The sequence below is a fragment of the Myotis yumanensis genome, unplaced genomic scaffold (assembly GCF_028538775.1).
Source record: "Myotis yumanensis isolate MYYU_CA2020_CCGP unplaced genomic scaffold, mMyoYum1.0.hap1 SCAF_3, whole genome shotgun sequence".
Classification (NCBI taxonomy): Eukaryota; Metazoa; Chordata; class Mammalia; order Chiroptera; family Vespertilionidae; genus Myotis; species Myotis yumanensis.
In genome coordinates, this window is record NW_027223754.1 from 207,602,807 (window position 1) to 207,617,488 (window position 14,682).

Below are 14,682 nucleotides of genomic sequence, written 5' to 3' on the forward strand. Positions count from 1 at the left end.
AGGGCAAGCAGCAGCCGGATGACCCCAGCCGACTGCCCAGCAGGGAAGCATCTCTGGTCATCTCATGGGGGGGAGGGACAGTCAGGGCCACAGACCCGGGGAGGGGGGGGGGGGGGGACGGGGACTGAGTCCTGGCTGGTGGGAGGTCCTTTGTGGGGGGCGGGGGGGGGGGTGGAGTCCAGGGCGCATCCTTGGGCAGGTCCAGCCACACCAGAGGTCAGAGAGGCCTCCGTCTCCTAAGCATGGAACCCTTTTCCCTTTGAGTGGGGTGCAAAGGTTATTAATACCCGGGGCGGGCAGGCCGGTGGGTGGGGCAGGAACCTGGGGCGGGCGCGGTGGCAGGAGCGGGCTTACCTGCTTCCCGCCCCGGGACTGGGCGAGGCGGCCGAGGAGGAGCCGCGCACACACCTGTGGACGGCCGGGCGGACGGCCGACCGACGCTCTCCGGGACGGCCAGGGGCCGCGGGGAGCCCGGCGGACGGGGAGAGCGAGAACCCAAACTTGCAGAGAGGAGTGACCTGGGGGCCGAGGGCGGAGCCGCGAGCCGGGAGGCGGGCGCGAGCGGAGCGGGAGCGCGCTGGCCCAGGAAGCGCAGAGCGCCGCCCACCCAGCCCGGCGAGAGCGCTGCGGGCACAGGCAGCTGGGCCGGGGGCTGCCGGCCCTCGACCCCCACGGTGACCCCGCCGCCGCCAGCCCGCCCCCAAGATGATGAAGCGGCAGCTGCATCGCATGCGGCAGCTGGCCCACACGGGCAGTCTGGGACGGTGAGTGTCCACCCTGTGCCCGCCAGCCCCGCGCTCACCCCCGCTGGACCCGAGGGAAGGGGGAGGAGGGGGAGGCAGCTGGACCTCTGACTAACCAGAGCCCTGCCACCCCCCTCCCCTCTGAACGTCACCCCACCTCCCAGCTAGAGGGAAAGGCGCTGGCTTTTGAGGGCAGGGGCACCCCCCCATTAGAAAGGGGTGCAGGGTGGATCGGAGATACTGAGTCTCTCCTCTGCCTCCATGGGCCTCAGAGTGAACGCGCCTCCCTGGTCTCACTTGTCCCCTCTGAGCAATGGGGACAGCCGTCTCTGGTTGTCTGGTGGGGGAGGGGCGGTCAGGGCCCCAGACCTCGGGGGAGGGGAGGAGACGGCCCTGGCTGGTGGGAAGAGCCTGTTCCTGGCCCGCCGTGTGCCCCACTCCCCCAGCCGGAGGCCCGCTTCTCTGTCCTGCTTCTGCTTTCCCAGCCTCAGGTGGAAACGGCGCCCAGCCTCCCTGTTCCCCAGCCCCCGGGCTGGTGGAGTGGTGGCCGGAAGTTTGGGGAGCTCCCCTGGCCTGTCTTCTCTCCTCTTCCCCCTGCATTGGGTGTTTCCCATCTCTGGGCCCAGGGGAGGGGACGGGGTGCCCAGAGACCTGGTTCTAGTCTCACACAACCCGGGTGCCTGTGTGGGCCTGGGCAGCCAGGCCACCTTGTGCTGGGCCCGTGTCCCCATGTGTCCCGGGCAGGGGCCCAGGGCCTGCCCACCACTACAGTCCAGAGTCCTGTGTGACTGACAGCCCAAGAGCCCGAGCCCACACACTTCCCGTTCTTGGGGCCAGCCCAGGCCTCCTCTCCTCAGGTCAGCAGAAGAGAGAGGCTGGGCTCTGGGTGGCTCCCCCAGTCTCCCCTTTGGTTTCATCCGCCCTCTCTCGGGACTCAGCCCTGGGCGGAGGAGGAAAAACCATGTATCCTATTGCTATCCCCATGGAATGTGCTCTGACTGGGATAAGGCAGGCGGGCCACCCAGGGCGGGCCCCAACTGGGAGGGGTGCTGGAAGCACCTGGGGTTCAGGTGTTCTGTTGTGGGGGTAGGGGGTCCTAATCTGGGCCAGCTCAGCAGAAGCTCTCCCCTCCCTTCCCTCCATCAGCACCCCGGAGACAGAGACTGCCGAGTTCCTGGGTGAGGACCTCCAGCAGGTACATGCCTGGGCCAGCTGCGGGTGGCAGGGCAGGTCCATGCAGGCTGTCACCAGAGGGCCGGGCAGGGACGCCAGTTGGGGGCCTCGGTTGAGTCATTCCCCAAGCTGTGGGCCATAGGGTCCCCAGGAGGAGGGAAGAGGAAAGGAGATCCTGCTCTGGGAAAGAACAGGGCAGTGGGGAGGGGGGCAGTAACCTCCCGGGATCCGTAACCCCGTGCCCCTCCCAGGTGGAGCAGCGGCTGGAGCCAGCCAAGCGAGCAGCCCACAATGTCCACAAGCGACTGCAGGCCTGTCTGCAGGGCCAGAGCGGGTCGGATATGGACAAGCGGGTGGTGAGTGGGGGTCCCAGGGAGGAGGGGCCTAGCTAAGATAGGGCCCAATGGGGGAGTGATGTCGGGGGCTGGGGTCTCCCTGCCAGTCTGAGCCTCTGGCCCCAAGGGGGTGAAGACTGCTCTTTCCCAAGGCCCCTGGGCACCCCACTCATGAGGCCCTATGTCTTCCCCATCCCTTCTTGACCCCGCCCCCCTCTGCACCAATCCCCTGAGCCAGAGCCAGATTTCTGACTGCACCTGAACTCCCTTGTCCAATCAGCCCTTAGAATGGAGCAGGCCTTCTCAACTGGGGCAATCTGTGAGGGCTTCTTGAAGGAAGTGGCATTTGAGCTGGATTTTGAGCGATACTCACTGGTATTCGCCAACAGCAGCATTTATGGACTGGTTACTGTTAGTGTGTTGCTAAGATGTGTCAGGGCAATGCCTTGCTCAATGCTGACAATGGAAGGAGGAGGCTGCTAATTAAAGCTCTTGTGCAGATGAGGAAATGGAGACTTACAGAGGTAACGAGGCTCACGCAAGGCCACCCAAGCTAGTCAGTGGCCAAACTGAGATTTGAACCCTGACCCTCGTGACCAAAGCTGGTGCTGCCTGTAACTCCAGGTGGGAATGGGCCAGTCAACAATTCAGTGTAGCCAGAGCTCTGGGGAAAGGGGAGCCATGGGAGTGTGGAGGGTTTGCGTGTCACGGTGGCCGTAGCAGCCACCTGTGCCCAGGGCGGGGGAGAGCCACTTGGAGGCCTGTTTCCAGCTCCTCCACGCTCCCTCCAACTGTGTGACCTTGGCAGGCCCGTGGCCTCTGTTCTTAGTTTTCTAGTCTGTAATGGAATTTGGTCCCTCCCTCCACCCCCTTCAGGTGGCTTCTGGGAAGGGAAAAGGGGGCCCCCGTGGGATAGGAGCTCTTTCCATGGCCCCAAGGAGAGGTCACCCCACCATGCCTTGTCATCATCCTGCTTCCACTCTCTCCTGTGACTGTGGCCCTCCTGGGTTCCCTCCTCCCACCTCCAAGCCCAGTGCCTCAGTGGGGTTCTGCCCCCCAGGGACACTCTGAGAGGGTGAAGGGAGGCCCAGTGGGCGGCACAGGCACTCATGCTCACAGCGCCCTGCCCCTCCCTGCAGAAGAAGCTTCCCCTCATGGCTCTGTCCACCACGATGGCCGAGAGCTTCAAGGAGCTGGACCCTGACTCCAGCATGGGGTGAGCACGGACAGAGGCCTCAGCTCTCACCTGGAGAGGCCAAGGAGGGATCTGGGCTGGGAGGGGGTCCGGGCAGGGAGGGCAGCCACAGTGGAAGGATGACTAGGTAGGGGGAGTGTCTGGGCTGAGGACAGAGTCCAGGTCAGGGAGGCAGCCAGGCCTGGGAGGTGTTGGGCTGAAGGATGAAGGAGAGATCGAAGGGGCAGGAGGCGATGGGGAGGAAGGAAGCCCCACCTAGTCTTTCTACATTGGGGAGAGGGGCTGTGGGAGCCTGGGCCCACTGGGTGCTGTGTCCACAGGAAGGCCTTGGAGATGAGCTGTGCCATTCAGAACCAGCTGGCTCGCATCCTGGCCGAGTTTGAGATGACCTTGGAGAGGGATGTCCTGCAGCCACTCAACAGGCTGAGTGAGGTGACCCCTACCCCTGCCTGCAGCTTCCCCAGTCTCTAGCTCCCACCTTCCAGCCCACTCATCGCCCCCCCCCCCCCCATGCCTGCCCTAGGAGGAGCTGCCAGCCATCCTCAAGCACAAGAAAAGCCTGCAGAAGCTGGTGTCCGACTGGAATACCCTCAAGAGCAGGTGGGAGCCACAGCGTCTGGGTGGGGCCCATGCCTAGGTCGGCCCACAGAGGTGGCCACAGGGCTCCGAGGCCCTTCCCATAACAGAGGACAATGCAGGGCCCCTGGGTGCGGAGTGTGTACTGGTGTGCACTCCTGGTCCTAGGAACACATATGTGAGGGTACATGTAAGGGTGTCTCTGTGCATGTGTGTGTGCACGTGCTTATGCCAGCTGCAGTGACCCCAAAGCCTAAGATAGTCATAAACAATCCCAGGGGATCCCTGGATGGCAGGAGGGCCCCAACCTTCTACTCTGGAGTTGGATGGTTGTGACCACCAAGCCTACCACCACCAGGTGGCGCGCCCGAGCACTCATGGCCCAGGCCCAGTGGAGCTCTGGGATTTGTACCTATAAATCCCAAAATCCTGTGGTCACGCACATGAAAGGGACACTTGACTCTGGACATGCGATGGGGACAGTGACCACTCCACCTTGGGATCATCCCCAGGCTCAGCCAGGCAGCTAAGAACTCAGGCAGCGGTCAGGGCCTGGGTGGAGGCCCAGGCAGTTATGGCCACACCACCACGGCCAACAAGGTGGAGACTCTGAAGGAGGAGGAGGAGGAGCTGAAGAGGAAGGTGGAGCAGTGCAAGGTGAGGGGGCACTTGCGTTCCTGGGATGGGTGGGGGTGGCGGGGTGGGCACTGTTCTCATTTCATAGATGAGGAAAGAGCTGGGATTCACCCAGGTCTTGGTGTATGTGCTAAGTGAATGAATGAATGAATGGTGCCTGACACAAGGCACTGTGCTAAGGGTATGGGGACTCAGAGGTGAGGACTGGAAGCTGCAAAAGCCCCTCAGGAGTTCAAAGAGTTTCCCGTGGGCTGTCCCCAGTGCAAACCTTGGCAGAGAGCGGAGAGCTGGCTGGGACCCTCTGCGCACAGCTGGAGCAAGTTACTAGCCCCCTGAGCCTCACCGCACCCCTGGGCCCCAGCCTCACTGACATAAGCCCTCCCCCTTTTGTCTCCAAGGACGAGTACTTGGCTGACCTGTACCACTTTGCCACCAAGGAGGACTCATACGCCAACTACTTCATAAACGTGAGTCCAGACTGGGCTCCAGCCACCCAGAGCCAGAGGCCACCGAGGCCCCCTGTGAGCCAGTGGGAGAGAAGGGTCTACTCTTGTGGAGGTAGGCTCGGCTTCCCTCACTCCCCGCTGTCCCCACAGCTCATGGAGATTCAGGCCGATTACCATCGCAAGTCTCTGAGCTCTCTGGACACAGCCCTGGCCGAGCTGAAGGAGAACCACAGCCAAGCAGGTGAGGACATAGACAGCCCCGACCCCACACTCCTGACCCCCACGGGCTCAGGCATGTTAAGAAGCTTGCACTCTATCCCTGAAAGGCAGGAGGGAGCCACAGATGGTTCTGAGCAGGGGAGGGCGCAATTAGATTTGTGGTGGAGAGATTGCTGCATGGAGGGTGGAGGCTGGGGTGGGGTGGGGTGGGTGGTGCAGGACTGGAGCCAGGAGACCTGTTACAAGGCAGAAGGGAAGTGATGGCACCTGGGCTGGTTGGAAGCAGTGGAAGTGGGCAGATTTGAGAGTTGTGTGGGATGGTTTCAGGGTGTGTGGCATGGGTGGCTGGGTGGGAGGTGGCACCGTTAGCCAAAGCCGCAATCACTTAAGGATGTCTGGGGGTGCTCCTGGCTACCTGTGAGTGGAAGGACCCTGGGCCGCTGATCCGTCTTGTCCCTGCAGAGCCCTCCCCTTCGATGATGGCCGCCCCCTTCTCCAGGGTGTATGGGGTGTCACTGGGAGCTCACCTGCAAGAGCTGGGCCGCGACATCGCCCTGCCCATTGAGGCCTGCGTCCTGATGCTGCTCTCCGAAGGCGTGAAGGAAGAGGTGGGACCCACTGGGGCAGGTGGGGGGGAGCAACGGGGCCACCTCCTGTCCCAAACCTCCCCCTGCTGCATGCTGTGCCCATCATCTGCCCTTAGAGCAGGTCCTGGGAGAAGGCATGGCCTCCTGTTGCTGACGTGATACCACCCGCTTAGCGACGCTCATGTGGTCCAGGCTGTAAGCCTTTTGCACCGAGGAACTAATTATCCCAGTAACCCTTGCAAGGAGGCCTCAGTGGCTCCATTTTACAAGGGGAGGCGGAGACCAAGAGGTAGATGTGCCCAGCAGCACATGAGCAGGTGGCAGTGAAGTCATTGCTGCACCTGCCCTCATCCGTCCTTTGCACCTCAGTGCTGCTAGTCCATCAGCTCTTTCCCCGAGGACAGACCCTTAGGAGGTGGAGCTACTCAAAGGCAGGCTTCCATACATCCTGCGGGGCCTCCTTTTTCCCTTCCTCCCCTAGCCAGACACCTGTCTCCCCACGACTTGCCCCAGCCCCTCCCAGACTCCGCCTTGCTCCGAATCCAAGGCCTGCGTGTTGAGAGGATCCAAGGACCCTGGTGTCCACTCTGCCTGCCAGGCCAGTGGAGACACAGGGCCAGTGAGGGCCAGCCACCTGCCCCAAGCCATGAGTGACGCAGGGCCCTCCAGCCAGGGTGTCCTGTCCCACCCACCCCTCCGTGACCCTACATGGTCCCTCTCACGCCCCAGGGCCTGTTCCGTCTCGCCGCTGGGGCCTCGGTGCTGAAGCGCCTCAAGCAGACGATGGCCTCGGACCCCCGCAACCTGCAGGAGTTCTGCTCTGACCCCCACGCCGTAGCAGGTACCTGCTCCAAGGGTGGGCCCCTTCCCCACATCCCTTCACCACAGCCTGAAATGATCCCATGATCGTTTGCTTTAAGGCCTGATAATCTGCCCAGAAAACATAGGGGTCCTGAAAGCGGGGTTTGTGATGAACCCCCTGAAGTGTATATACGTTTTTCTGAGAACAAGATCACTAGCCTTCATCATTTTCTCTAAACGGCCCAATAAATGATAGACCTACACATGTTAGTATGAACAAGGACCAGAGGCCCCTCACAGATGGAGAGAGCTGGGTACTGGGGTGAAGGTGGAGCCCTGGGCTGCCTCTGAGCTCACACCACCACTTCAGGTGCCCTCAAGTCCTATCTGCGGGAGCTGCCCGAGCCCCTGATGACCTTTGACCTCTATGACGATTGGATGAAGGCAGCCAGGTGAGGTGGGGGGTTGTGGGGAGAGGAGGCTGTAGAGGTGCCACCCTGGGCTGACTCACCTGGGCTGTTCCCCTCCCCAGCCTGAAGGAGCCCAGAGCCCGGCTGGAGGCCCTCCAGGAGGTGTGCGGCCGCCTGCCCCAGGAGAACTTCAGTAACCTCAGGTGAGCCCAAGGCCACCCCGGCCCCTCGAAGCCAGGCCCTGCGGGACTCTTGGGCCTGGGTTTGAGTCCTACCTCCTTGTTCTAAGCCAGCGGTTCTAAACCTGTGGGTCACAACCCTTTTGGCAGTCGAATGACCCTTTCACAGGGGTCGCCTAAGACCATCCTGCATATCAGATATTTACATTATGATTCATAACAGTAGCAACATTACAGTTATGAAGTAGCAACGAAAATAATTTTATGGTTGGGTCACAACATGAGGAACTGTATTTAAAGGGCCAGAAGGTTAAGAACCACTATATTTCTGAAAACACAGCTTAGATGTACTAGTCATATTTTTATTCTTCTATTACTTTTTGTTTTAAATATGGAACACTTCACGAATTTGCATGTCATCCTTGCGCGGGGGCCATGCTAATCTCTGTGCTGTTCCAATTTTAGCATATGTGCTGGGGAAGCGAGCACGGTACTAGTCATATTTTTTAAGATGTATATATTTTTTAATTGATTTCAGAGAGGAAGGGAGAGGGAGAGAGGGACAGAAACATCAATGACGAGAGAGAACCATTGATCAGCTGCCTCCTCCACGCCCCCTACTGGGGATTAGCTCCCAACCTGGGCCTGTGCCCTGGCCAGGAATCAAACCGCTGTGGCCTCGGTGCTGAAGCGCCTCAAGCAGACGATGGCCTCGGACCCCCGCAGCCCTCCTGATCCATAGGTTGACACTCAGTCACTGAGCAGCACCAGCCGGGCTGTACTAACCATATTTTTAATACTAGACACTGAACTAAACACACACTTTGAACCTTTGAAGCCACACCACCTGGCTTCAAATCCACCTCTGTGACTGTGTGGCCCTGAGCAGGCAAATTGGCCTCTCAGTGCCTGAGCTAAAAAATGCATAACAACCCCATAGATTCTCAACTTAGCTCAGCGCTTGACACGTAGGTGGCGCTCAGTAGGTCAGCTAATTTAACTATCAGAAATTTTTAACCAGCCTGTGTGCTGCCTTGGCCACACTTTGGCTACCCCAGGCCAGGAAAGGCTCCGTCTCAGGGGACGTTGGTGGGTGTTGGTAGCCCCTGCCCCGCCCGGGCCCCAGCCCATCTCCTGTCCCCCCAGGTACCTGATGAAGTTCCTGGCACGTCTGGCCGAGGATCAGGAGGTGAACAAGATGACACCCAGCAACATCGCCATCGTCCTGGGGCCCAACCTGCTGTGGCCCCCGGAGAAAGAAGGGTGAGGGGCCGTGGTAGGGGGAAGGTGGCAGGCAGTCCCAACCCCAACGACCTGCTGCTTGCCTTTCTCCTGGGCCTCGGTTTCCTCCTCCTTGGAATGGGTTGAGCAGCTCCTATTCTCAAGGCTCCGTGAAGAGCAGCCCAAAGGGATTCTGGACCCACAGGGCTTTGGAGATAGCATTCTGGGTAATGGCAGTAATGGGGTGCTGGGGAGGCTGGGAGCCCGAGATCTGGTTCTAGCCCCTCCTCCACCTTCCTTAGTAAGTGCCTCTCTCGACCTCCATTTCCTCGTCTGTAAATTAGAAATTACACAAAGCCCGAGGACTTTGGCTGTGGGAATTCAGTGCGGTAATGAGTGGAGGAATGCTGTATGAACTGTAAAGTGCTCTTGTATGTGAGAGGTCATGACTGTTCACCTGGCCAGGCACATTGAAGTTGATGTCTGCAGACAGAAGGAGCAGGCCTTAGCTTTCAGGGTCTCCGCCAGCGCCCCCCGCCTCCCCCTGCGCAGCCAGTGCCGGGCCGTGGAGGGCAAAGGGTGCCGTTCATTTGCTGAATGCAGCTCCTTGGTCGAGGCTGCCTCGATCCAAGAAGTGGGGAGAGCTGCCGGGACCCACTGGCGATGCCCGTCGTGTGTGAAGGACGGGAAGTTTGGTGTGTGAGTGACATGTTTGCTGTCCACAGTGTCTGTGAGCTTTTGAGAACAGGGACTGGATGTGACAGATTGGTCCTGTGCTCCCAGCAGCCAGCACGGGCCAGACAGAGTGGGGGCCACTGAGACTTTGCTAAGTGGTGACTCACTTTCACCCCCTTTTGTCCCAGGGACCAGGCCCAGCTGGATGCAGCCTCAGTGTCGTCCATCCAGGTGGTGGGCGTGGTGGAAGCTCTGATACAAAACGCAGACACCCTCTTCCCTGGAGGTGAAGCCCCTGCCTGTGTGCCTGTGCCCCCCCGTGCCCTCTGTGCCCAGCTCGGTGCCCTCCGGCCCCGTGCACTCCCTCGGTGCGCTTCGGTCCCGGCGGCCCCATGCACTCCCCACGGGCCTGGGGGAAGTTGCTTCTCCACTCTGAGCCTCAGTTTCTCATCTGTAAAATGGGGGTGATCCCGCCTGCTTCCTGGTGCTGTGAGGCTCCTGTGGGAGTGGGAAGGTGAATCGTGGTCCAGACAATTTCCGGGAAAAGGGAAAGCGGGCCCGGCACTGGCTGCGTGGGGCGGGGACGGGGGGAGTGGGGGCTGGCGGAGACCCTGAAAGCTAAGGCCTGCTCCTTCTGTCTGCAGACATCAACTTCAACGTGTCCGGCCTGTTCCCAGCTGCCACCCCCCAGGACCAGGTCAGCGATAGGCCGGCCTCTGAGGAGCTTCCAGCCATTGCCGTGCCAGCCCCGGCCCCGGCCCCAGCTCCTACCCTGGCCCCAGTGCCTCCCAAGGAAAGGTAAGGACTCACAGGTATGAATGGCCCCTGTCCCAAGGCACCAACGCGGCTTCCAGCAGCGTTTTAGGAAATGTCATTGTTGTATTTTTATCCCAAATACCAGGTTTCCCGGTTTGGAGTGGGTGGGTGGAGGCTCTGAGGTAATACTCCTCCTGGCCTCTGACACGTTTCCTTGTTCATTGTATGGCTATTTACTGAGCACCTACTATGTGCCAGGCACTGTTTCAGGCCACGAGGATGTAGGGACTAGAGAGCTGGTCACTGTGGAACGTGTAAGCACCTTCCCGTCTTCCCTCTGATCCTGAAATCTGAAAGGCCACCTGTGCCACGCTGCCTCCCTGTCGGACGGCTGGGCCCAAACTGTGAATTTCCTCCCGTGAGCAAGACAGACAAAGCTGCCCTTAGAGCTTGTGCTCGGGGGCGGAGAGAGAATCAGCAAGTGCACCGGAAAGGTCAACAAGGTCAGGCAGGGCTGCGTGCTGCACCGGAGAACAGCAGGAGAGGGGACGGAGGGGGAATGCTGCAGCCCCGGGCTCAGGAGAGGCCTCCTGAGGGGGAGCCGACTGAGCAGAGACCTGGAGGCAGGCAGGAGACCTCCCTCTGTTGTCCACTCTCTGGCTTCCAGTGGCCAGAACATCCTAAAGATCAAAAAGAGGCCCAGCTGGCGTGGCTCAGCCATTGAGCCGAACGATGAACCAGGAGGTCACGATGTGATTCCCCGTCAAGGCACATGCCCAGGTTGCAGGCTCAATCCCCAGTGTGGGGTGTGCAGGAGGCACCCGGTCAATGATTCTCATCATTGATGTTTGATCTCTCCCTCTCCCTCTTCCTTCCTCTTTGAAATCAACAAAAATGTATATTTAAAAAAATATCACAAGGAGGCTGAGAGCTGAAGCGGAGGGGAGGCCCTGCTTCCTCCCCCGCTCCGGGCCCCATAGGGGACCATGGACACTGCGAAGAGTCGCACAGCGGCCAGGGGCTCTGGATGCAAACCCTGCCCAACGCCAGAGGTGTCGGGGGCAGGGGCGGCCTGGGGACAGGTCCCAGACCCAGACTCGGCCCGTGGACTGGGAGTCTTCCTGAGATTCCAGGAGAAGCTGGGAAATGGCCACGCCTGCGCCTGACCCTCCTCTTCCCTCACAGGACAGAGTCCGAGGTTCCCCCGAGACCGGCCTCCCCCAAGGTCAGCAGGAGCCCCCCGGAGGCAGCAGCCCCAGCGGAGGACATGGCTCGGAGGAGTGAGTTGGCCGTGGGAGGAGCAGGGTCAGAGGGTGGCCAGGGGTGGGCAATCCAGACCGTCCCATGTTTTCAGGCATCGAGGGGAGGCCAGGAGGCCAGGAGGCTCAGAGCCAGTCTGTTGCCTAACACGCCGGGTTCAGAATCCAGCTCGGTGACCTTGAGCAAATGACTCCAGCTCCCTGCGCCTCCGTGGACAATAACTGCCCCTGCCTTGTAGGGCTGTTTGGAGAATTAAATTCTGCTGCCTGGTTCACGCAGTAAATGCTCCATAAAGGTCGGCCATCGTGAGCATGGGGGCAGCGGGGTCCTGAAGAAGCCCAAAGGCACAGGGTGAAGAGGGAGAACAGTGTTCAGCGCAGTGAGGGGGAGTGCTGGTGTGGGAGGAGACCCGGGCCTCCTTCTGAGCCCTTTGGGACACGCACCTGTTGAGTTGGGTGAAAGCCAGGCAGATGAGGTTCAGGTGCAGAGTCTTGTGAGGCCCTGCCCAGCCCAGGAGGTTCTAGAGTTTTCCACGGGGGTACAGTGTAGAGCCAGGAGTAGGTGGAGCAGCTGCAGAGCCTCCAGATCAGCAGGAGCGGCTGGTCACACAGGAACCTCCCTGCAGGAGGCGGGCGTCTAGCCACCTTTCCTGGAGGCGGGGCAATGAGACGTTTGCTCACTGGAGCACAAGCCAGAGGACTGTCAGCATCACCTGAGCTGGCCCTCACGTCAGCCTAGGACAGTGATGGCGAACCTTTGAGCTCGGCGTGTCAGCATTTTGAAAAACCCTAACTTAACTCTGGTGCCGTGTCACATATAGAAATTTTTTTTTTAAATATATTTTATTGATTTTTTTACAGAGAGGAAGAGAGAGGGATAGAGAGTTAGAAATATCTATGAGAGAGAAACATCGATCAGCTGCCTCCTGCACACCCCCCACTGGGGATGTGCCTGCAACCCAGGTACATGCCCTTGACTGGAATCAAACCCGGGACCCTTGAGTCCGCAGGCCAACTCTCTATCCACTGAGCCAAACCAGTCAGGGCACATATAGAAATTTTTTGATATTTGCAACCATAGTAAAACAAAGATTTATATATATATTTTAAAATATATTTTATTGATTTTTTACAGAGAGGAAGGGAGAGAGACAGAGAGTCAGAAACATCGATAAGAGAGAAACACCGATCAGCTGCCTCCTGCACATCTCCTACTGGGGATATGCCCACAACCCAGGTACATGCCCTTGACCAGAATTGAACCTGGGACCCCTCAGTCCGCAGGCCGACGCTCTATCCGCTGAGCCAAACCGGTTTTGGCAAGATTTATATTTTTGATATTTATTTTGTATATTTAAATGCCATTTAACAAAGAGAAATCAACCAAAAAAATGAGTTCGCGTGTCACCTCTGACACGCATGTCATAGGTTCGCCATCACTGGCCTAAGAGGTTGAGGAATCATCCCATCTTACGGATGAGACAACTGAGGCCCCAGGGGCAAGTGATTTGTGCAAATCCCTCAGTGAGTGGAGGCAGAGCTAGGACCAGAGTCCAGACCTCCTGGCCCAGCCAGTCGTTTGGCTGCCGTGGGACGTCAGACCTGCGCAGTGGGGTCTGCTCGCTGGGGCGGGTCGTTCTGGTGGCTTCTGAGCGGAAGTGAGCAAGACCCAAGTGTCCGGGGACAGGCAGCATTTCCTTATTCGACAGGATTGTGCGGAACACCTGCTCTGTGCCCGGCACTGTGCTAGGCAGCCACGCATCCGATGGCCGCACTTAGTGTACGTTCTAGTGGAAGAGGCGAGCAATATTCAAGTAAAATAAAAAACAGGCAAGATCATTTCAGAGAGTAAAAAGCCCTGTGAAGAAAATAGAACTGGAAAATGTGGCGGGGCGGGGGGGGGGGGGGGAGTTCTCTAGCTGAAGGAGTGAAGGGCCTTGCAGAGGCTTGTGATGAGGAGCCGTATGCACACAGTGTTCCCACAGAAGGGGCAGCAGATGCAAAGGTCCTGAGGTGGGATCGAGCTCGGGGGCTTTGCCACAGGCCATACGGACACCTCACTGCCCCTTTCCTTCCTCCACAGCCAAACGCCCAGCACCAGCCCGGCCCACCATGCCACCGCCCCAGGTCTCCAGCACCCGCTCCTCCCCTCCAGCCCCATCTCTGTCCCCTGCCTCTGGCAGTCCTGTGATCCCCCGGGCTCTGCCTCGCCGTCTGGTTGGCAGCAGCCTCCGGGCCCCCACAGTGCCACCCCCACTGCCCCCCATGCCCCCCCAGCCTGTCCGGCGCCAGAGCCGGCGTTCACCAGCCTCCCCCAGCCAGACCTCCCCAGGTCCAGCCTCCCCCAGCCCGGTCTCTCTGAGCATGCCTGCCCAGGTGGACCTGGAGGAGGCCACAGAGGATGGGGGTGGCCCTGAGGCTGTGGACGGCACCCCCACTCCCACAGCTGTGCCCCCTCAGCCTCGGCCCAGGAGTCTTGCCTCAGAGACTGACTGAACGGGTGGCCCCTCCCCAAGAGCCCTCAGTGTCCCCTCCCTTCCAACCTGTCCTCCCAGGACACAGCCCTCACCCCTCCCGAGAGGTGGGGGCCTCCAGCCTTTGCCTACAAGTGCCTCGGTGCCCGCTGGGTCGGCCCCCACGGCAAGGAGGGCTCAGGACAGCCCTCCACTTCCAGTCCTTTTCCTCTTGGATCCACCTTGGGCTTGGGCTCAGCCCACCCCCTACTCTCTGGCAAGGTCTCAGGGGAGCCACCAGGAGGAAGGAGAGCTTGCCTGCTCCTACTAGGACTTTGATCTTTTTCTCTTGACAACATATTTTTTTGTAAGGCAGGTAAATAAATTATTTTGGACAAAACTGGAGCAGCTGCCCAAAAGATAGCTTTATTTTCTGTACTCGAAATAAAGAAGCCACTTTCATAAAGGGGAAATTTAGCTATTCTTTGCCTCCTTTCCTTCTTCCTGTCTGAAAGGATAATGGCTGGAGCTTTTCAGCATGTACTCTGGGCTGCACACGGCTTTTCTGTGCATGGTTTCCATTTAACCCTCTCCCTGGACAGTCAATCCCATGACCTCTTACAGGTGAGGAGACAGGCTGAGAGCATGACCTGCCGAGGTCACACGGTGCGTGAGGCATGGACCCGGGATTAGGACCCAGGTCTGACTGATTCCAGAGCCTGGACCGGCCTCTCACATCCCGGGCAGTGGACTTAATTTCTCAGTGTTCTGGTTTCCTCGTCCGGGAGACCGATGACGGCTTCCACTGCAGAAGTGTTGTCTTGGTGACTAAATGAGACACGCCGGCAAAGGCCTGAGCACCACCCTCCCACTTGATGCCGGGTCCCGGATCTGCAGTGCTCCTAGGGAAGGTGGAGAGGTTCCCCCAGGAGCAGGGATGGGTCTGTCTGCAAACCTTCCCAGAGGCTGCCCTGCCAGACCTGGGCGAGGTCCCTGACACAGCCCTAGCTGCTCCTGG

The 14,682-nt window shown here is 59.5% G+C and overlaps 1 protein-coding gene and 1 non-coding gene across 3 annotated transcripts; one reads left to right on the plus strand and one right to left on the minus strand.

Moving 5' to 3' along the window:
• The first annotated feature begins 384 nt into the window (after positions 1-384).
• SH3BP1 (SH3 domain binding protein 1) lies at positions 385-13,790 on the plus strand. Of its 2 annotated transcripts, XM_070411073.1 has the most exons (18): positions 386-764; positions 1,890-1,938; positions 2,168-2,272; positions 3,391-3,467; positions 3,767-3,878; positions 3,970-4,046; positions 4,535-4,679; positions 5,057-5,125; positions 5,255-5,345; positions 5,786-5,931; positions 6,640-6,751; positions 7,082-7,163; positions 7,244-7,324; positions 8,447-8,563; positions 9,385-9,482; positions 9,841-9,994; positions 11,138-11,232; positions 13,295-13,790. In XM_070411073.1, the coding sequence occupies exons 1-18, from the start codon at positions 706-708 to the stop codon at positions 13,705-13,707; spliced, it is 2,082 nt and encodes a 693-aa protein (XP_070267174.1). In that variant the 5' UTR covers positions 386-705; the 3' UTR covers positions 13,708-13,790. The 2 variants fall into 2 exon arrangements, with proteins under 2 accessions (XP_070267175.1, XP_070267174.1); XM_070411074.1 differs by lacking the exon at positions 4,535-4,679 and having other exon boundaries at positions 385-764; positions 3,767-3,873.
• On the minus strand, positions 7,686-7,789 carry LOC139007791 (U6 spliceosomal RNA). Its single transcript, XR_011470951.1, has one exon. It is a non-coding gene; the product is annotated as a U6 spliceosomal RNA (small nuclear RNA).
• Positions 13,791-14,682: the final 892 nt, after the last annotated feature.